The 22,649-nt window shown below is 40.9% G+C and overlaps 1 protein-coding gene across 2 annotated transcripts in view; it reads left to right on the forward strand.

Moving 5' to 3' along the window:
• COL22A1 (collagen type XXII alpha 1 chain) overlaps positions 1–22,649 on the forward strand; it is a 232,239-nt gene that overhangs the window by 174,444 nt on the left and 35,146 nt on the right. For both annotated transcript variants that reach the window (XM_083826393.1, XM_083826392.1), the window contains 14 exons: positions 127–189; positions 1,369–1,422; positions 1,892–1,933; positions 3,591–3,623; positions 7,068–7,121; positions 7,641–7,694; positions 8,797–8,850; positions 10,862–10,915; positions 12,581–12,634; positions 13,618–13,722; positions 14,252–14,296; positions 16,501–16,578; positions 20,104–20,139; positions 21,117–21,170. In XM_083826393.1, coding sequence (XP_083682519.1) covers positions 127–189; positions 1,369–1,422; positions 1,892–1,933; positions 3,591–3,623; positions 7,068–7,121; positions 7,641–7,694; positions 8,797–8,850; positions 10,862–10,915; positions 12,581–12,634; positions 13,618–13,722; positions 14,252–14,296; positions 16,501–16,578; positions 20,104–20,139; positions 21,117–21,170 — 780 coding nt within the window. The remainder of the gene's footprint in view (positions 1–126; positions 190–1,368; positions 1,423–1,891; positions 1,934–3,590; positions 3,624–7,067; positions 7,122–7,640; positions 7,695–8,796; positions 8,851–10,861; positions 10,916–12,580; positions 12,635–13,617; positions 13,723–14,251; positions 14,297–16,500; positions 16,579–20,103; positions 20,140–21,116; positions 21,171–22,649) is intronic.

The raw sequence follows: 22,649 nt of genomic DNA on the forward strand, positions 1-22,649 counted from the left end.
TCTTCCCTTTCGTTCTTAATGATGTTTGAGATATTGAGACTAATAAAGCTGTTTGTTTGTTTGTTTTTAATAGAAGACATTCTTGATGAATGTTCCTAGATTTCACCCACTTTCTCTGACTTTCAGGGCGAAGCAGGTCTTCCTGGTCCTCCGGGCTTACCTGGACTGAGAGGAGAAAAAGGAGACCAGGTGAGTAACTTTGAGCCATAACTTGCTTTTATTTGTCCATTTGGTGCCAGGTGGTCTTATCTCAAGTGTCCCTAGATGATATTCTCTCTTGGTGGGTTTGCTGTGGTGGCATCTAGCAAGACCACCAAGTACCCCTTCCAATGTGGTACTTTACCGCCTCATGACCATTGCTGACTGCAGTGGAGGTGCTAAAGAACAGGGTCTATCCTGAGCACAGAAGGTTTTGACTGAAGCCACGCTACCTGTGAGGCAGTAGAAGAGGTACAGTATTCCTTAGTCCCCATTTTCAGAAATACCTGTATGATTTAAGGACATTAGAAAAATGATAATAACAACTAAAATGCCAAATTTCTCTTGTCACTGAGCTCTGGAGAAGGTTCTAGATGGTTGGATTATTTTCTGATGGCCTAACTTCCACCCAAGTCCTGATGTCTGGTATTTGCCCCAGCTAGTTCTAGACCTTCAGAGGCATCTACACACTGAAAAATAGTTGGATCAGGGGCCTGGCAGTAAATTTAGCAATGTCAGTGAGGCCATTAGTCCTGAGAGCTGACTGTGTGCTTGAATGTGAGCAAGAATGATCTAAAATCAGCTGAAGTTTTTGCTGGTTGATTTGCTGTATTATATACACTGTAGAGTGTAGAATATAGAATATATTCTCTGTCTACATGAAATCATAGAAAGGTAGGTCATCTAGCTCTTATGTGAATACTGGATAAATACGTTTGTTTATGCACTTTGAGGAGTATTCACGTCATCCTTGTTAAGCATCTTCCATTCAGGCCACCAAGTTTCCTCGGCAAAGTAGAGGGGTAGGCACCAGTGAATGGATGACTCAAATCTTTCAACATAAAAATACTAGTAGCATGGTTGTCCTCTCTGAGTCTTAAGTCTGTTCTGCTTCTTCTCTTGTTCAACTGGAAAAAAATCGTGTTTTATTACTGCATCAGTCAATAGGACCTTCTACAGACAAGTTCATTTAGGATTGGTGCTTTCTATTCCATTAACTTAATCACTATTGGTTGTTTTTTGAAAATAGTGTGGATTCTGTGAAACCATCTAAAAAAATTTACCCCTTTAATTGCTTGTATTGCATCTTGGATGACAGGTAAGATCAACTGAAACTGTAAATTGAGACTGATATAATCAAATTTCCTGCTTTCCTTTTTCTGCATTTAGGGAGAAAAAGGAAAAGATGGTCTCCTGGGACTGAAAGGTGAAAGAGGAGAGAAGGTGAGTCACTAATTGGTGGGCTATCAAGCTACAGGTGCCACTTCTAGAAAGGTCAGCCTGGACTTTCCAACTGATAAGACAACTCTCATAACAGTTTTAGCTAAAACACGCTTTCCAATCAAGAATGTTGATTAGCTTTAACCTAAAATGCAAGTTAAGCTCTATATCACTCCTACAGGGGATGGAGTAACATTAGAAATTCACTGCAAGGTGATAAAGACAGTGAAGCGAACAACTTGCATGCAACAAAATGAGGACAGCAGAAATTCTGGCTAAAGCAGTGGGGTAAATTCCATCCATGAGACAGGGCTGAACTCAGGGACTCTGGGATTTTCAGTGTCTCTGAACTGACAGGTTGTCATTAGGCTATGTTTCATCTGGTGATGTTGCATCTTCTTGATGGTAAAGCTGAGTTCTATTTGCGCATCTTTTTATATCCTTAGTCATGTTCTTCTTCTCCTCTCTCTAGGGTGACACGGGTTCCCCTGGCCCACCTGGCTTACCTGGAACAGTAAGTAAAGTTATATTTTGTGCTGCAACAATATTCTGGGCATCGTCACACTTCTCCCACACAAATGCCTCAGTAACAAAGCTTTTCAAGATCTTTGCAGAAACATTAGGACCCATTTACTCTCAGATTAACTCACTTAGCTTGAGAGAAGCTCTATTAAGTCACATTTGGTCTTTTATATTTTTGGGAGGTTGTGCACTCCTCTGCCTCTTCGCAAACAGCTCTTTCCTGTATCCTCGTTTTGTGGTAGCATTTGTTTTGAATTTGTGATATATTTAGCAGCTGTAGGAGCTGATGGTGAAGGTCATAGGTAAAGATGGGGAGCATGTTTGCACAGATTTTCTAGGGTGAGCTAGATTTTCCCACCTGGAATCTCACAGTAGATGAGATAGAAGAACAGATACCAGTGAACAACAACTTGTCTTGTGGTGAACAATTCACCTTTTCTCAGCAAGAGCAGAAGGCTCCACTTCTCACTGACAGTAGCTTATGGGGTGGAGGATTCAGCTTCAACGATGCTGTAGCCTCCCATAGCCTTTGCTGTGTACAGTGCCACCCTGTGCTGAAAGCCCAGAAAGACCTTTTCATCCCACAGCTTGTTCCTAGATACTTGGGTTCAGCACTGGATCCAGCCCACAACCAAACAAATCATATCTGTTTACATGTATCCTTTCTGCTAATGGTGGATATTAAAAAATAAATAGATATTAAAAAAGGGCTGATCACAGTCACAGATCCTCCAGAAAACGGCAAACCCCCACTTTTCAGGTTTGCTCCCCACAGCTGGTTACAGTTGCCACATTCACAGATTATGCAGAGAATTTGAATAAAGATCTGTTGGTGAAAATCCAGTGTCTAAAAACCTTCATGCAGCAATGGAGGAGGTATTATAGTTTCTTGCCTGCCACCAGTTGGGCCTCTTTAGTCTGTGACAAAGGGTATTTTATGGGGTCTTGTGGGAAGAGTGTGTCTTGGTCAAAGGCTTGGAAAAGAAGTCTTATAAATGTAGTACCACAAGGCTAGTTATAAAGATATGACTAACCACTCAAGCCTCCTGTGTTTGCAGGGAGAGGTAATTCCTATTTCAGCTGTAAAAATAGATAACAATTTTGACATATCCTCATTTCATCAAGGACTATTTTTTTTCCTGATTTTATCAGTTTTGGTGATAGATACTGTCTCTCTACTAAATGAGATCCTTTTTTTTTTTTTTTTTGGTCAGTCCTTCAGGATGACCATGTTACAAGACTACCACCTATGTTGAGATGTATATGTCTTATAGGTGGTAGAAAGTAGAGAGAAAAATTACCAAGCAGAGCCATGGAGTTAGAAAGCTTAATAATACTGAAGATGGCTCCAGGTGGAAAAGTGAGGGGAGCTTGCTAATAGCTCAAGGTTAAAGATTGTTTGGCTTTTCATAGGGGTGGGACATATAGGGCAGTTTTGAGTTTATGTTCATGTTTCAAATCTTCTAGGAAATATCTGATACTTGTGGGCTTTTTTCCAAGCAGCCAGATGTTACAATGCGTTGCTCATTTATAAACCTACTAATGGATACATGGAACGTATAAGCTATAATGACAAGGAGAGTACGTAAGTTATTGCATTTCCAGGAAAATAGATGATGATGCTTTTAACACTCCTCTTTCTGTTCCAGACAGCCTTCTTCACCCCACACCCTAGGATTCCTGTAAGTAACATCTTTAGTAAAGATGACCTCTGGTTTATTGCTTCTCTGGTAGAGACAGAGTACCTTAATATTTCCAATGTTATTTACGTGCTTTTTGTAAAGAGCTCAGTTTGAGCCTGGTTCTGGGTAACTTCACCATTGTAACTAGCAGTGATGAGTGTCACAGATGTGTCCTGGTACAGCAACATCCAAACCAGCTTCATTCAGGACACAGCCGCATGCTGTGCCACTGTTTTAATGAGGAGTGATTGCAGTACATAGTGGAAATTACCTGACATTATTTAGGATCACACCTTTGGTATGTGAATAAGCTTGTTAAGGATCAAGAAGCTTTATGGCATGTATAAATGGCAGAGGTGGGCTGCAATCACAGTATTAAAAAAGAAAGTGTGTATGACAGGTTCTTCAGAGGTGGAGGAAATAGGAACGTGAGGCAGTGCTGGAAATGGAGACAGGATTTATTTGGTTCTCTCTTCCCTTTTGTTCATGGCTTGCTAATATATATACAAAGGAAATATGCAGAAAAATGACATCTTATGTGGTCTTTGTAGCACTGCAGTCACAGTAGGAGCGCACAGAAGGAGCACTAACCTTTTGCTTTGAGTGCATTTCTTCTGTAAATGAGCTGCGAGACAGTGAAGAATGAAAGGCCTGAAGTGTGTCAGCAGGTCGTACTGCAGGGTTTTTTCCATGTGCAAGTTAAATGTGATGATGCTTACTGTTGCACAGAACTGCACGTAGCACTGCAAGGTTTGGGAGGAGAAGGGGAGGTAAAAATAGTTACCTTTGATTTACAGCTTTCCAAATTAAGGTGTCAGAAGTTGGTGATATGCCTCAGGAGACTGTCATGGGTTATGCTATAGAGGCTGAAGCAACAGCAGGGTGCTGAAAATTGTCATGCAGTCTCCAAAACACAGCACTTGCTATCTCTTTCCATTCAGTCTGTGGTATATAGTAACAGGGGTAGACAGGAAACACGGCCTGAATAGAAGGCAGCAGCACCATTACTCTGTTTCCTCATTATTAGTTTAAATCAATCTCATTTAAAACACACCACAATAATTGTCAGAAATGGAAAATCTCTGACCAAGTGAGTCTGGGCTCCTATTTACCCATCACCACAGCTCGGTTGTGCGTTTTGGGTGCAGGCTGTGCTGCGAGCTCTGCAGAAACTCACTGATCCAGCAGGGCAGTAGAGGGGCTTCTTCCATGGGGCACAGTGAACTTTTTCATATATATATTTACGTATTTATAGTGAATTAAAAGTATTAAATATTTCTTGGAGATGGGGTGCATAAGAACCACAGTGGTGGTGAAGTTTGATGGCTAGAAATGGGCAAAAGCAGTAAAACAGGAGATGGCTCCTCACTTTGCCTTCCGCCTCCCACTGCAGCTGGCCACAGCTGAGCCCCCGCTCCTCGCCCTCCTTTAAATGGCACAGAAAAGAGGAACGCATTAATTGAGATTGCAGGAGGACACTGCCGAGAGAGGAGGTCAAGAAAGCTGTAAGCTACCAATCTGGCCCAGCTTGGTAGCAGCTGTTAGTCGTCACCACATCATTTCTGTTCATTGAGCTGTAGAAAAGAAGTGGGTGGCAGTGGATTAAGTCCAGCTGCCAGGGGCCAGAGGTCTCCACAATGTGCAGCACTAGTGGACAGTGTTAACAGTCTCGGCGGATAGTCACGGATTCAGCAAATTTGGGATGGACTCGTAGGCAGATTTGCTGGCAGGTTGGGTTAAGGAAAACAACCTCTGCCCTTGGCTGTAGCTGTGCAAGGACATCAGACTGGACTTTTGCCAATTTTGCATTGACATGCAAGTCAAATATCAAGGAAACTGTGGGAGAAAGGAGAATATTAAACTAGCTTCCTCCCTTTACCTCGAGTTACTTCTTCCTTTCGCAGTCTTGTTCTCCCTAACAATACATGTCCTTATTCACATTTAGTAACACCATCCTTAGCTACAAATTTATTAATATGTGTTTGTGCTTTGTTGCTCTGTTCCCTTAAAAGGGTTTCAGATCTTCAAATGTTATTGTGCAAAACGTATTTCAGGCACAACCATGCAGGTTTGTTATAGGACTTTCGCTTGAAGGACTTTATGTGCTTGCACTGTTATTCCGAAGGCCAGTAGATGGCATCAGGGACTGCCTGATTAAAAATTGGTCTAACGGGGTACTAATTGTAAAGTAAAATTCCTCAAATTATTTATCACAAATTATAATATTTATTCATAATGCATAATAAATACAGACATAAGTAGTATTTATGCTGTTACATTTATTTTGTCTGTTAGAGAATCATTTGCAAATGGACTTTGAATTCCCAGATGTTGCAGATATGATTGGCAAATAGTAGATGTGAATAAAATACAAACTGGTTTGTTCACGGATTCTGGATTTTGACTGATGACTACTCCTTGTGTGTGTGCTGGGGGGGGCTTAAATCACTGATGTTCTTATTGTTCCTTGATTGCATAATTGAAACACCTCCTATGATAAATAATGAATAAGTAATGAGTGCTGTTGCCTGAATACATATAGTCATATAAATAAACAACCATGGTTATTCAAGTAGTGGCTGAGTTATTCTGGCTAGTTCCATAATTGCGTGCGGTTCCATTCAATTTATAAAAAGCAGAAATATGGACTCATTGATTATTATTAAAGAACTCACAACAAAGCTGATGAACTTCTGTCTGAAAAGCATCTTCAATTTACTTGAAGAGAAAGAAGAGAGATAAATTAATCCTATTAGTCAGTGATGGTGATGAAGGATATATTGACAGTGCAGGAGAGGGGTAAGTTGCATGAATTTGTGATGTTGTTAACAAAACTAGAGATCTGGAAAAGCCATCTAATACATATCTCTGGAAATACTCAAGTTGAGACCCTGAACACTTTGTCTTAAAGGTGGAATAGACAACTGTCTGTATTTGGGACTGTAAAGTCCTAAGGGACTGTAAATACTTTAACTGCTCTTCTCCATGAGGGGAAGCGCTTCTCTTTTTAAACTGAATATATTTTGTATGTGGGACACTTTTCCCACATCCCTGATGTGGTCCTACAGAGAGACAGCACAATGCAGTGGCTGTGATGCTTTTGCTGTTGGTTGTGCCATCTGGCCTATTAATACGTTGGAGCTGAATTGATCAAATTTTAGGACTGTAAATTCTTTAACTACTCTTCTCCGTGAAGGGAAGCTCTTCTCTTTTTAAACTGAACATATTTTGCAATTAATATCACAACTGTCCCAGAAGTCTAGCCAACAATCTCCAAATCTTAGTGTGTGATAAGGTAGTTTCAATTCACTGACCTCAAAGTTCTTTGAGGAAGCTACTCTGTGCCAGAAATGGATATCTGATCAAAGGAGCCCTCTTACAAAACATGACTAGTATGCCTTCTAGCTTTTATTTCTCTGTTTCTTTTCTTATTGTTTTATATAGGGTGAACCTGGACCAAAAGGGGAGAAAGGAGATCAAGGAACAAGCGGAGAACCTGTAAGCACAGCTAAGTGTTTTTTCAGCTAGTTTTGAACTTTAGCAGGGAGAAGACACGAGAGCCGTCTGTTTTGGAGGGAGAGGGTGGGACATGCTCCTTCCGTAGCTGGCATGCTTCTCTCATCAGAAATGGCCACGGGGGTGCTTGGATTTGGCTCTACAGGAAGATAGATGACTGCGTGAAATTAAACACCTGATTTATAGCCCAGGGCCTTAGTGGCTGAGGACTATGGGGTTTGCAAGACAGAGCTTGGCTGACAGTAAGGTTGTACAGGATTTATTAAGGGCTTTTGAAATGATGTGGCCCAGCTAAATTATGCAGTTGGCTACTCTGCTTCTATTCTGCCCTGCTCTTGTTCTGGAGGGAGCCCTCAGGAGAGGCAGAGTCCCGTGCAGTCACAGCCTCCATAAAAACCAGTTTCTTCTCTTGATGGGAGGAAGGAGAAACATCTTCTTTTGATGAGGAGAAGAACTGAACAATTTTCTTCAGCTCTTCCACCTCAGCTTCTGTTTTTGCAGGGATTACCAGGGGTCCCAGGTGAACAGGGTGTCCCAGGACCTGCAGGACTACAGGTAAGAAGGGACAGACTTAAAGGAAGCCTTGGTATGACCAGAGAAGACTGCCTTCATGGTGCATGTCACTGCAAATAATCCTTCCCCTCTACACCAAAAGCACAATTCCCCTTCATTTTTGCAAATTCAGGGACTTGTGTAGAGGTATTGGCTCATGCTGGACATCAGAACAACATAAGGAGAATCAAAGCAGAAATATGTCATCTCTGTATCGAGATCAGTGTCATCTGAGAGACTCCTTCCAACTTCAAGAGGGCACAGGTCTCACAGATAAGTTACTGCAATACATTAGCAAAATGTTGCAGAACATTCAGATTCAACCCCAGCCCATTTGATCCTGAATGCACCATGTCTTATGTGAAGTAGATTTATAGTCTCTATTGTCTTCTAAAAATTTCTTGGTTCATGCCCATTATTTCCATTCACCATGTATGGGTGTTCACTCTGCCTTCATCTGTGCTGTGTCCAAGCCACATAATCACCTATTACTAGGGAACCAGCAGCATAAACGGGTTAACAGCAGTCTTAGCATCATGAAAATAAACAAACAAACAAAAACAATAATGCCATGTAATTTTAAACTAACATTTGCTAAAAGGGGGACCAGATCAGTGAGTAGACTCCACTCTGTCCTGCCAAAATCCTTATGAAAGAGCTAAGTCGCATGTAGGACTGAGGCAAAGTCTCTGCACTGTGATCTGTTTTGACCATTTCTAAATGATTGTTGTTTGTATTTGAGAACCACAGGCAAAACCTCCTCTTTGCAGGGAGATCATCAGAGTTCAGCTGGCATTGAAGTAGCAGGTAGGCCTGAGGTTAGGAAGGCACTTCCCCTAGATGAATGCCTGCAAGTTTCAGCATGCAGTGCTGTGAAATAGCCTCTGAGCTGATCAGTCATTAGTAATTCCTCTTATGTCTCAGGGTTTTATTTTTATATTTCATTTTCTTGCTGCATAGAGAACTGGGAGCCATTTCCTCAGCTGTTAAACTCCTCTGCGAATTGATTAGCTGAGTGCACATTCAGGCATCTTGAAGTCTTTTAGTCTGGCAGGCAGTCCCATCCCATCACTAATCAGCTGGCATCTCTTTTCTTTCTGCACAGGGCACAAAGGGGCAGAAAGGAGCTCGAGGAGAAGTTGGAGCCCCTGGAGAGGCTGTGAGTAACTGCTTCCCTTGCAGCATTTTTCCCTGACAGTAACACACCTGAAGGGACTTTCAAGTCCCTGCCTTGCAGATTCACAGTCCCAAGCAACTTGGGCACAGGGCACATCCTAATCTGCAGCTGGAAGGAGTCACTCCTTGTGGGGAAACAGACTCAGCTGCACCAAACCGATCAATGCCCCACTCAGCCCAGCTCTAAGTTGTTTGTCTTTTGTTGGCCAAGTCTCTCCGTCTCTAATAAAATGCCCTCTTTTCTGGGTGAGGTGAGGCTGAGCTTGCTACTCCTCTGCGATATCAGCCAAGCCCAGGCAGCCAGCTGGTGCACGGAGCGAGCTTTGCATCAGCAGCCAGAATTAGTTTTTGATCACAGTTGGTTTTAGGCTTCTTAGTTAATTCTGCTTTCTTTAATAAAGACTCAGCACCATAGGAATCATCACATACCACTTTTCAAGGCATGTGTTGTAGGGAGTGCTGCTATTCTCTGAAAGAACAGTGAAGAATTCAAGTCCTATTTTATTATTGTGGCAGTGTATAAGCCCTTTGTGGATGAATAAAAGACCACGTACTTTCTTTTTAAGCAGAGAAGGAAGGCTGAAGAACTATTTCAAGTAGTGACTGGGAGAGATGATGTTTGTATCTGGGAGAAGGAAACCATAGGAAATCCAAGAGCTTTGAAATGTTTTCTTGTATCTTTGTGTTCATGGTTTTCCTTCTTGGGTTTGTGCTCAGATGTTGTATTTAGCAATGCTTTGACCCTGAACTCTGAATTGCCTGTCCCTAGCATTCTGTCACTCTCAGTTGAAGGACTCCTTAAACTTTGTGGGAAAAAAAAGTCAAAAAGTGTCCCACTCCCCCCAAACCTATTCATTGGTTTTATTTCTTAGTATTGCCTCGTGCCTGGGAGGACATGAATGATGTGCAAATACAGGCATATGTAAGCATCCCTTTGTTTGCCATTCTTTCATAGACTGCCACTGCTCTACACATTTATTTTGGCTCATAGACCAGTGACTGCGAACAACACAGAAATGAGGAAACCTTTAATTCTCTTTTAGTGAGCCAGACAAACAGTCATTCACTTTCTGAAGAGCTGTGCTGTGGAAGAGTTTCACTATATTCCAACTGTTTGCACTGTCCTGTATCTAGTATCTGCAAGATGTTGCTAACCAGTTCTTCCAGTAGAAAGAGTTTCTATACTCCAGGTCAGATAGATTATTTCACTTTGCTGATGCAGATATTTTCAGATAGCCTGGCTGTTTTTACCATGAATGGCTTAGGAATACTAATAGATATCCTTTTTTTTTGTGAAGCTGTGGCAGCAGATGAACCCTGGCCAGTGCAGGCTGATGAGCGATGCCAAAGATAGTGACTTTGACCTGGTGTTGTCAAGTCTAGAGGAAAATATTCAGCTATAACCCAGTAACCCCAAAACATACATCTCTATGGGGACAAAAATTTCAAAAGCATACATGCTCCCATGTCCCCTATACACGTTTGGGGACATACTTGGGCTTTTCCATACTGAATAGCTTTCACTTGCAGACAAAAGTGCCTGTAATTCAGAACAACAGTCTGAATGGTTTCTGCTGTTTGTCTGTTTAGTGGGAGTGAGTATTTTTCAGGTTTTGTTCCTTAGCGTAGAGAAAGGTAGAATTGTCAACAAAGCATATTTTGTTGGCCTAGATTTTTATTTTAATGATGAATCAACATACTTTCCTCTGTTCTTTTGATGTTTTGGTCTCAGACCTTTCTTCTTGTATCGGAGTGAAATTTAGGATTTATTTTGATGGTGGGTAATTTAAGCTCGCTAGGAGTGTCTTCATCCATTTTGTATTGCTTCATGCTTCTTTACACTACAAAGTGTTTCACAAAACCACCATTTTTTGTTTTGTGCTTGTACAACACCTTGTCTGACATGAACTCCAATCTCACTTGGAACATCTTGTTCCTGTGATAGTACAAGCTGTGAATTACATATGCACATGCATTTGATTTTCTTAAAACAGGGTGCGACTGGACCAGCAGGGCCCCCAGGTCCAAGAGGCTTGCCAGGAAATGTGGTATGTATGCACTGGTGTATTTGTTTTCCCATCTGTGCCCTGATTTCTTTATTTAATATGTTTAGATTTCCCTCCCATGGGGTGTCTTATAAGGTTCAAAAGGCTGTGTTTCATTACACTTCTTTATGGTTGAATTGAAAGATGTAGTGGCACCTGGGAATGGTGTTTCCATTAAACATATTTTCATATTCATTTGTAACAAGAGGGAGGCATGGAGCTGCTTCACTCCTCATCAAATTGTCAAAAACATTTTTTGCTGCCAGCTCTTCAAGAGAAAAATTGTGATGTTTATTGTCTGTCTGGTTTTGTTTCCTTTGCCTCGTTTCCATTTGTCCTTTCCTTTTGAAGACATGACTTCTTGATATAAAGATTGCATAGTAAGCTCCTATTCTGTGTTAAGAAAGCATGTAAGTATTAGATCCTACAATCAGAGCCTTGAAGTCAGTACAGCATCCTCCTTACCTCAGTACATGTTCATCACCATTATTAAATTGTGCATGATAGAGCTTTTCTTGTCTGCATAGAAATCTTTAGGCTTACTCTACTCCCTGCTCCACCAGTGTAATTTTCTATTTAGAGCCTGGGATTTCTCTGAGTTTACACTGGAGTAAGTGAAAAACAGCACTTAGACCCCAAGATAAATGCATTCAAGCACAATAGTTTAGCACAGAAGGCTCTTTAAGGCAGAGTTTGTCAGCTGGGAAATCCGAGAAATCTTAAATTGCCTTTCTACTAATTGTTAAGCCACATTTCCTTCAATTGTATTGATACGGTGATTTCATTTCAAACTGGAAGGTGATATCCAAAATGAAGACCTTGGTCTATCTCATATTCTTTTAAGCTAAATTCTCTACTAGTAATACCAATATATTACCTATAAAATCTAATAGAGTTGTAACTGATTTTTACTGGTGCATAAAAGAAAATAATTATACATCCACACATAGAAGAAGTCAATCCAACCTTATGGTGCCACAACATTTCGTATTTTAAAATGGAGTTATACACCATAGCTTACACATGCTTTGGTGAGTTGGGAAGCTACACTATTTGATTCAAAGCTCATCTATAATCATCTATTATATATATATATATATATATATATATATATATATATACGGAGCTCATCTAATCATCTCTATTTTGACAAGGAATCCTTTGGGATCTGCCAAGACATGAAAAGGGTCAAAAACTGAAACAAAGGGTAAAACAAACAGCTACGTTTTCAAGTTTGTGGCTTTGAAGAGCATTAGCCATAAAGAAATGTAGACTTTGTTTTGCGAGACTTTTGGCTTCTTTGACACAGAGGTGATGATTTGGGGGTTGTTGGTAATGGATTAAGAACTACTGGGGATTTCACAGAATGAAACAGTTATTGGTAGAAGGAGAATGCACAAATCCGGGATTAGCTCAATTTCTGCTTCTGCTGTTCAGCTCTTTTTTATATTGAAAAAATAACTCCTTTAAGCACTTGGTACACAGGTCTTCTGTGGTTTTCTGGATTGTCTGATTCTCTGGATTCTCTAGTTGTCTGTACTGGAAAGTGTAAAACTGATACTAATCCTTGAGATAGACTGTACTGAATACACTGGTCTATCCATTTTCTTTAGGATCAAATATTGCCTAAAAAGAAAGTTTTAATCCTTAAAGTTCTTTTCTCTTCAGGGAGTGCATGGAGACCCTGGACTACCAGGAAAGGAGGGAGAAAAAGGGGAAAAGGTGAGTTTGTTCTTTCATTGATTTGTTTATTTTCTTCTTGGCAATTTTAAGTAACCTGGTACGGAAACAACTGGAACTGGGAAATTATTTCGTAGGTTCATGGACTACTAAGACACATGGGCTCACTAGGTCATCTCATCTGACCTCCTCTATTACAAATGCTAAAAGGACTTCACCCTGTTGCAGCTTTATAATTTATGTAATAAAACCACTGAGATACAACTGGGTATGGTGAAGTCACTGCTACCCATTTAACGCAGTGATGATCTTCTTGTGTCCTCACCACCTGACAAGAGTGGGGATTTGGTGTTTTAAGTACTCTCTGAGATGCCTGTTTACTACTGTAAATCTAAAGCTGGAAGAAAAACTTAATTTTGTTGTTTAGGAAGTTGAGATCTCTGCTTTCCTGATAAACTTATATAATTGGGCCATTAGTTCAGCTTTCCAGTGCACCCTTGCTGCTTTGCATGTCTGCTTTGCCCAGCTGTTATGTCCTATCTTACAGCTAGGCAATGAGCTCTCTCTGAGGACAAGGGCTTGTAATATACTACTGCTTTGCACAGTGCCCATCATGCCAAAGTCCCAATCTTTGTTTGCTATAGTAGGAATGATTAATCAGAAATATGGTACCATATATGTAGGATACAGGATTTAAAATGAGGATGAATTACAATCTATTCAGTCAAATTCTATTCCAGATTACTGAGATCCATCCCAGCACCATGTATGAATCAAGGGCTCCCTCATCTAGTTGGTTCCCAAAACATTTTGAAATGTTGTTTTATTTTTTTTAAGGAAAATTACAAATATCTTGAGATTCCTGTAGGAAAAGGCTTCCCAAAAAGAAGATACCTTGTGATTCCAAGAGAAATTCAGATGATAAGTCTAGAAGAAAATGCATATCTTTTAGTCACAATGAAAGATCTGAGACAGGAATAGTCTTTAGTGTGTGATTAACAGGTTTGTTGGATTGTCTTCTACAGGGTGACCCAGGAAAAGATGGAAAAGTGGGATTACCAGGGCCTGCTGGTGAGCCAGGGCCTGCTGGAGAGCCAGGTTTGCCTGGCAAGGGTAAAGATGGAGAACGGGTAAGTACTGCTAGCGAGCTCTGGGCTCAAGTAGTTCAGTATGGGCTAGACAAACACAGCTTTTGCAGTGAAATGGTGGACTTTGGTAAAGAATTAGGTTAAGATCTCACAGATACTTACAGGCCATCTATCTGAAGACATGAAAGGTCTTGTCATGCAAAATGCTGCAGATACCAGTGCTGTATCCAAAAAGGCAAAGAGAACAGAAGCTGTATTTCTGAACATTATACCCTCTTCAGTGTGTCATGTTGGCCATCTCCACATGGAGACCTCCATGAGGAGTAACAATCGAATGTCTGTGTGACCGATAAAAAAAATGCCTAGATTGTTGAAAGTTCCCTAAAAGCATTTAATTCTAGTAAAGTAAAGTTAGTAGATTATTTAATTTGCTTACAAGTTATCCATAGAATATTACCAGGATGGTGTGGAGCAAGGAGGGTGGTGGTGGGGTTGCTGCCTTGACTCTTGCAAAGGCTCCTGTCTTTGGCTGTGCAATGATGCTTCTTTGGTTTTGGTTCTGTCACTTTAGGGGGAAAGAGGCCCACCAGGCTTGCCAGGACCTTTTGGGCATAAGGTGAGAAAGTTTGGACTTTATTGTTCATTGCAGATTGCTTCCCTTCATTGCTGAAACTGAAGAAGAAGTTGTGGTGAAAAATATGGTCTGTTTTTCACCAGAAAATAGAGGTTGTGAAACTTGCACTCAAAAACTACTTAGGACATTCCTTTCTTTATTATTCCAATACCTCTGTAAATGCAAATACTAAGATATGAATTAACTGTGTTCACTTTCCACATTTAAAATTTCTTTAAGCATTATGCAAATTCAACACAGACTAAATGCTAAATGCTGCACACTTTTTCAGGGAAATTGTGACTGGGGACCTTTAATCCATGCAACAAGAGAGACATTGCATAGCTAAAGATGAACTACTCTTGAGACCACCTGTCAACTCATCAAAGAGTACTCCTCCATAGCATTTATTTCTTTCACCTCTCTCAAAGGGAAATTAATTATTTTCCATTGAGACTGAATAGTCTTGGTTTGCCTTCCTATACTGTAGCTAAGGCAGACTAGCGTGTTGATTAAGTTAATGTCTGCAATGGAAAATGAAGTTTATTCCTTTACAAGTGCACAGCAAATAGAGAAAGGAGTAAAACAGCAAAAACATTTGCTTGTGGAAGCATCTGGATTTTACATGAGTAAAATCACATATATGAGAAATTCTTTTTGAAATGGCTGTGTACTGATCTGGATTGGAAGAAGAATAGGGTATTGAAACTGATTTTGTAAATGATAGAGGTGGGAATACAGCAGTATGAAGCTGGATCGATATAGATCCAGTATTTTTTAAATACTCAAACTGCTATGAAACATTTTATTTTGATTTTGTTGCATTCTGTATAAATGAATTGTGCTCTGTTGAATATACCTTGGGCAGTTCAGAACATAGACACGATAGAGTCAGAAGTAACATAAAAATCTGAAAAAAAACACTGTTGGAAATCTAATGAAATACTCTGTTCAATATCAACACAAGATGGTAGGGATCTTAATTGTGCATGGAAAAACGCTATTGAACTTTTTGTATTGAAATCATTTTCTTGAACAAAATAACAGATAAGGGATCTGCAGTAGTGTTTGAACTAAACAGAATACATTTTCTCTCACTGTCCTTACAGTATTGGTTCTTTGTAATATAAGATTAGTTTAAGAAGGAAAGAAAGGAAATAAAGTAGGAGATATTGCAGACTAAATTCGGGGTGGGCAGAATCCGTGGGTAACCATTTTTCTATCAAGCTTCTATATAGCTGGAAATAGTGTAATAATAAATAACATAAATAAGACTCATTGTTATAAGTCTACTGCCAACGTGAGACTGACTCTCACAACCGCAATACAATCCATAAAAATCTTATTTGATATTTCTCCCTATAACAAGAAAAGAGAACGGACATTAAATTTAAGTACTGTATCTGAATTCTTGCTTAACCCTCTCTCTACAATGCCCATTAAACAGCGCCAAGTAGTTGTCTGTGCTCTGCAGGTTTTAATATAGAAAATTTAGTTTTCTGGAAGGGAGATCTCTCCAATTGTAGTATAGTCCCCTAGAGAGAGTGGTAGAAATGCTTTAAAAATTATTAATATTCTGCTGTGAACAGGCCTATGTTGGTAAAGGAAAATATTAAGATGTAACACATCTTTAATTCTGTCTTCCCTGGATAAATAATCTGTATTTAGCAATGTTTGCAGTTTAGCTGTCTACCATAAAAATGCAGAGAAAGAAAAGCACGCTGTGGTGCTTAGTGTTTGCCCAAGCCAAGGAGAGTGCCTAATACCCTGCAGGCAATTGCAAATGTAAAACTCCGTAAAAGCAGATGCACTGTTCAACAAAAATCCGAGGTTCTCAATTTACTGCAGTGTATCGGCTGCTGTAGCATAGAGGAATACTGCTGGAAATTGGATGCTGTGCACTAAAATAAATTAAAATACTTGTATAAGCTGCATTCCTGCTCAGTTATGTGATGTGGCATGTGCTGACATGGTGCGAGTGCTCACGGAGGTGGGCTGGTGCCCCTCGCAAGGAGGGAGGCACTTCTCTTGGCATGACATTACAGAAAATGTTCTGTATCTCTGTCCTGACACAACCTGATCCCATTCCTTGGTAGGCAGGATCAGGTCAGGATGTAACAGTGCTATGTTCTTTTGTAAAACCGTCTTGCATTTTGGCGCGTTTTCTCAGCAGTGCACAAAACGTGTAACTTCTCCTTTCATTTCAGGGTGAGAGGGGAGCTCCTGGCCTCCCTGGACAGCCAGGAGACAGAGGTGTGCCAGGAATCGGACTGGCTGGACCCCCTGTAAGTAGCAGGTGCTGCTGCAGCCTGTGACAAGACAAAAAAAACTAACTCATTGCCACCTGGAGAATGGGTTCTCTGTGCTCTTCTCTGGCCAAGAGCCGATGCAGCATTTTATCCCCTGAAGATGCAAAACTGCAAAGTAGCCCAGAGGCTGCCATTCCTGGCTCAGATGTCTGTTGTGAGGGCTCTTGATGCATTCAGTTTTAGTTGAAAGAGAAAGGCAGAAAAGTGCTATCAGGATGAACGATATCTCTGCCTGTTACTTGTGACTTTTCCGCAGCATCTTGACACGCTGGCTCTGGATGTGAGCCAACGTCTGTACTGAGCCAGCAGAACTGGTTTAAGGGGGAAATGTAACCTTCCTGTCACCCCATTAGGAGGGATGAATGTGGCAGATATGTCCACATCTGACAGGGAAATACAAAATCAGGTTAGTTAAACTGCTGTGGTATAAGAGAGCCATCATCCCCGTAATTCCCCACAAAGATTGAGTTATACACCTCATCCAGCTCTGCCCTCACCTCCTGCTGTTGTTGATGAGGTTCTACCATCATCAGTAGGCCATGAGATGTACCTGGGACTGGCCTCAGAAAATCTGGATTTTCATCTCATAGGGATGAAAACCCAGACTTTCATCAATCCAGTACTTGACACGTATGACTCCTCTGGAGATCAGGGGAATTTGGGAGTGCTCTGACTCTCTAGCCTCCATGCTCAGTCCTCCAGCTATGCACTGAATGCACAAGTAAAATGTGTGTAGAAGGAACCAAACTTTATTCGTAGCTGCAATTGCTAGAGGATGTCAGAGACCTTGCTTCCTTTCACAGGCCCTTGAATGTGCCATGATACTGTACCAATCATCACAGCCAACATTTTCATGCTCTGGTTATCTAGACAGAAGTTTCCAAGTTAGCACATGAAATAGCCTTGAAATGAGAAGTCATGTTGCTGAATGATACTGGTTGATAAATTTTCTGGGATGTATCTCCATTTAATATTATATTTACCATGCTGAATATTGTTTATGGTAAAGCAGTCTGTGTCAGTCATGTAAGACACCGAGAACATGTCATGGCCTTCATGGTCCTCAGCAATGTTAACAACGACTGAAGATTCTCTGGGTGTTATTTGTAACAATTTATATACGAAACTGTGATGTTCTTGAGTATTTTAAGGTTCAGTCATTAATATTAAAATGAAATTAGCAAGTGAACATCTGGCTTGTTTGAAAGTCACTAAGCTGTGGCTAGTTTTTAATTACCGATTTCTAGATTGAGTACAGGGTTAGGTGAGGTCACTTCTACACCCTGATGTACACAAGATACCAAAGTCATTCCTCACTGGGATGTTAGCATCCACATCCATGAACACAAATGACTAAGAACTTGACTCTAGATACAGACGTCACTTCTCACACACTAGAGGGTTACTTTTTACTATGTCATCATTGTTTGACCACAGTCAGGATGAGTAGGTGGTGCTGGTACATACCCAAATATTCCTGATTGACTTCTTTTTATTTATTTTATCTGCTTCACTAAATATATATATATATATATATATATATTTAATCACCATTATGGTGATTTCCTTCATTGTAGGTTTATCATATCCCCAGCTCCAGTGCAAAGATTCAGAATTTGAAAAGCTCTGTATAACCTTGAATCCATCAGGCTTGCACAAAGACTGAGTCCTGCTAAAAAATAGAATAATCTCAGTGGAGCTGCTTCAGTGCATATTTATACACTGAATAAAGGTGTCAGCCTATACCCTTTTTAGCAATGTGACCAAACTGTGTGTATAATGTTTTCAGCTTCTAAGAGCCAGCAACTCTTTTTAATTGGCGTCCTCACCCTGTTTCCTCCTGTCCCCTTAACCTCTCTCTTGGACTTTGCAACCTGCATAAAAGGTATACAAAGATGAGATGAGGGCTATTTTTTTTTTTTTTGCTTTTTTTTTTTTTTAATTTGTCTACTGAAGTATTATGTTACTATTTGCATAACACCGAGCCCTAAAATGAGTATTATGTGTGATCTTTCCAGCTGAACCATAAACAGAAGAAGTGACTGTATGGAGAAATGGAGTGCATTCACGTGCTCGTGTTCTAGCTCCGTAATGGAAACACGATGCATAAAGTAGCAGGGAGTTGCTCATGCTCTGCCTTTCCCTCTTCCTATTACCATGGGTTCAGCATGAAGTATTTAGCCTGTGCTTTAGCAGACCATTAAGGCACCTCGCACGGAGAACTGTTTGAGGATTAGCGAATTAATGTGCCTGAAATAGAAACCAAAGGGAGAGGAGCAATAGTGTGAGCCAATTTATTCAAACACAGCACTAGAGACGTGAGGTCAAGCCTTGTTTGGGACGCATTTGGAATGGCAGATTGACCCATCCCTGTTGGATATGGGTACCGCATCACTACAGTGGTGTTCCTATAGGACTGGATACCTTCTAATGGGCTCACTGTACTATGCACCTAGGTAAGTTGCATCTCCAAACAAATAGCATATGCAAGTCCACTGGACTCTCTGCTCTGACCTCATTTAAAGAGCACACAGGTCCCATGGGATGCTATTCCTTGTTTTAGAAGTAGCTGAACACAGTGGCTTTCGGGACCCAGGAGAGGTTGTCCTGTCCCAGGCCAGCAGACACAAGGCTGCTGCGATTCTGTGCCTGTGGCTCCAGCTAGAAGCAAGTCTGAGCCCACATTGCTGATGGGCACATACATACACAGTGTCCGTGAACACACAAACGCTGACAAACAGGCCAGTGCAGACAGACTGATGCCTTTATCAACACCCACGTATGCCTAAACAACTCTCTCAGAAACATGAAGAAGCATGTCTCGATCCTGCATCTGCTCTCTGGCTGATCAGGCTGGAAGGCCACCGTTAGGACATACACGCAAAACGTGGGTCTCTCCAGCAGCTGGTCTCGGACACCCAGTCCACCCAGTGCCCAGGCCCTGCACCCCAGCCTCCTCCAGCTGCTTGCACCCAAACCTGTGAGCCCCTTGGGTTCACAGCCCCTCAGTCCAGCTGCTGGGACCTACGCCTTTCCTATTCACCAACTAATCTGACTTGAAGCTCAACAAGATTCAGGCCCACAGGCTCAAATTTGTGAGCTCACCCATTCGGAAGAGTGTTGCAAATTGGATTTAATGACGATACAGGACAGACTCTGGTGTTGAAGTTGAGGGCTCAGTCAGACAACAGACAAGTTAACATACAGCTGGCCCCTTTAGTCCCTTTTTCTGTCTTTTCTCAACCACTTTCTCTCCCATGGTCCACCTCAATTTCTCCCTTACTGTGCCTTTGATCCTCCCCCATGAACATCCCACTGAGAGTATTGCACACAACCACCGTGTCTGTCTGAGCAGCCTGTCAGACTTGCTCCTTTTTTTTTGCTTTTCATTTTCTCCTTATTCTTATCTCTGTGCTTCAGGACCCACCCTGACCAGCCAAGAGGAGATGTTAATTTTAAGCTCTGCTAGTGTTCTGAATGCCGTATCTTCTCTGTTTGCAGGGCCCCGTTGGACCCCCAGGAGACAAAGGGTCATTGGTACAGTATGTCTTTCTAACTACACCCAGATTTTATGGGAGGGGGCAAACAAATGAACTGTGTTAGTATCATTGATTTCATAAAGACATGATTAATTTATTGCTTTGTTTTGGCCAAGAAAAGTAGGGTCACGTATTCGCTAGCTAAAGGGGACTTCACATGTGCAGTACCACCACCTGTCTGCTCTAGTGGGTTGTGAGACCACGAGTTATCTAGACTATTGATCTAGTGACTGCTTTTCCTTACCTGTCAGTATAGTCCCACAGATGGAAAGAATGAGTCACTTGAAAACTAACTTGAAAACTACCTTCACTAAGAAAATGTATTTCAAGGCACATAATTCAAGGCACACTGCTATGAGATATAACCAAGGCCTCAAAGGTTTAAATAAAGCATTTTGAAGCATTTTCCTTGCTTAAGTCTTACAGAAAACCGTACCTTTAAGTATTCACCAAACATACCTAGTTCCTCAACATATGGTTTATAAGGATGCAATCCATTGGCATGTAGCCAATAGCTGTGTGCTGTGGTTTCATTCACTGGCATTAATTTCCAGTGCTATAGCCAATCCTGGTGTATACCCGTTTGACACTGAGGAGCTGGACCTTCTTTTCTCCTCTGCAGTCCCATGATCAATCATATTTTTTCCCTGTTCATAAACTTGCCTGCCTATAAAGAGTCATTATTACCTTTCCAGTCAAGGTATGTGAGGCTTGACTTTAGTGATGCACATAAAGCTCCATGAGGCACAGAAATGACTGTTACTGTGATAGTTCAATGTGGGATCAGTTTGTTGTTGGTGTTTTGTTTTTTTTTCTTAATCTCTCTTGGATTGGTTTAACTGATAGTTTTTTGTTGTTTGTTTGTTTGTTTGTTTTTCCTAATAACTACTGGGTTGAGAATTTCTTTTCTTCACTTAAGTAACACCTGATAAGTGCTGCTCACGTTAGTGGATTTTTCTGTTCTCTCCCTGCCAGGGTCCCCGTGGTGTACCTGGTATCCCTGGACCACAGGGGCCTCCTGGCCAGGATGTAAGTAAAATAAAAGTGTAAGTGCTCAAGAAATTCGTCAGTGCTTGAATCTAATTTCCCTAAAAGTTGTGCACATACTCAACCACAGTCACCGAGTGTTACCAGGATGGTCCAAGGGAGATGGTTTGAGAAATGAGGCTCTTATGTTTTAGGATTTCAGGGGAAAAAATTAGGCTGAGTAACCTTTCAAGGAAAGTGGTGGACTTTTTTGAACTATTATTTTAAAGTGACACCAGAGAACCAAGTTGGCAGCATACACTGGGGAATGATCCTACCCTGGAAAAGGACGATAGTTGAGCTCTCTAGGGACTTCTTGGAAGCCTCTGAGGTAGGTAACCTGTAATATTTCTATAAATGTAGGGCCACAGCCATTAAAAAAGATTTTTATGAGCTCATTTTGCTGCTGCCACTGAGCTTGAGAGATGACACTTTAACCTTCTCTTATTGTGTTTTCCTCACCGTTGCCATCTCCATGGTTGAGTCATGGTGCTGAGGGATAGAAAGAAATATGGCAGACTCCCAGCTGGGAAGCTGAGCCCTCTTGCTGCCTGCCTCTGACCACCCCTCTAGCTCTCTGCCTTGTCTCAGATGTTTGAATTTTTTAACCAAGAGGTTTTAAACAGGAGATGCAATAGATGGGTTTATTACAACTGTGCATGAGGAGAGTGCCAGAGCCAACTTTTCTGAATCTCTTTCTGGCTCTGCTTGGATCAGCATTGACTGGTCAGCTCTTGGAGAGGCAGTACTACAGTCTTTAAGTATCTCCTTTTTCCAGCAGAAAATTACCCAAGCAGAAACATTCCTTATGGTACTTATAAAGCACATCCACTATTACACTAACTGTTTTAATTGCACTCAATACGTCTTTTAGGAGCTCTCTGTATTCTGCATGATCACCTGTTAAGCAATTTTACCTGTGTTTCAGCGTGTGTAAATGTAACTACAGTGCACATTCCGACATTTCTTCGTATAACAGCAGGGGTATCTAGTTTGACAAGATCATGAATTTCCAGTTTCTTTATCTCCACTTTCATTTGTGACTAGTACAAAGGATTTCTGGTTCTGCTTTAGCACATTTCTATATCAATGTAGCATTCCTGTGTTCTTTGAAGCATACCCATTTTTGTATCCTCTTGTTTTTATACAGTATGTCATCAGTTAGAAAAGCTCTGATTTGAATTGCTAATATAAACTTGCCATGTAATTCCCAAGCCATTCAGAGGCAACAGCATTAATGACTTGTCTCAATGTCTCGTCTTTTGCTGTGGTCCTTGCAAATGTATTCCATGTTGTTTTTTTTTTTTTTTTCTGAGACTGAATAAATCTAAATCTTCTACATCACATTTACATACACTAGGCTATTCTCTGCCTTATTTTTCCAGCTGCAGAATCATCAGCTTTTGGAATTGTGCCTGCTATAGGTTGCTGTTTACTCTGGTGCTGTAAAATCTGATTCACAGTTGTATTTTGGGAAGTGAA

This window comes from Anser anser (genome assembly GCF_964211835.1).
Source record: "Anser anser genome assembly, chromosome: 2".
Classification (NCBI taxonomy): Eukaryota; Metazoa; Chordata; class Aves; order Anseriformes; family Anatidae; genus Anser; species Anser anser.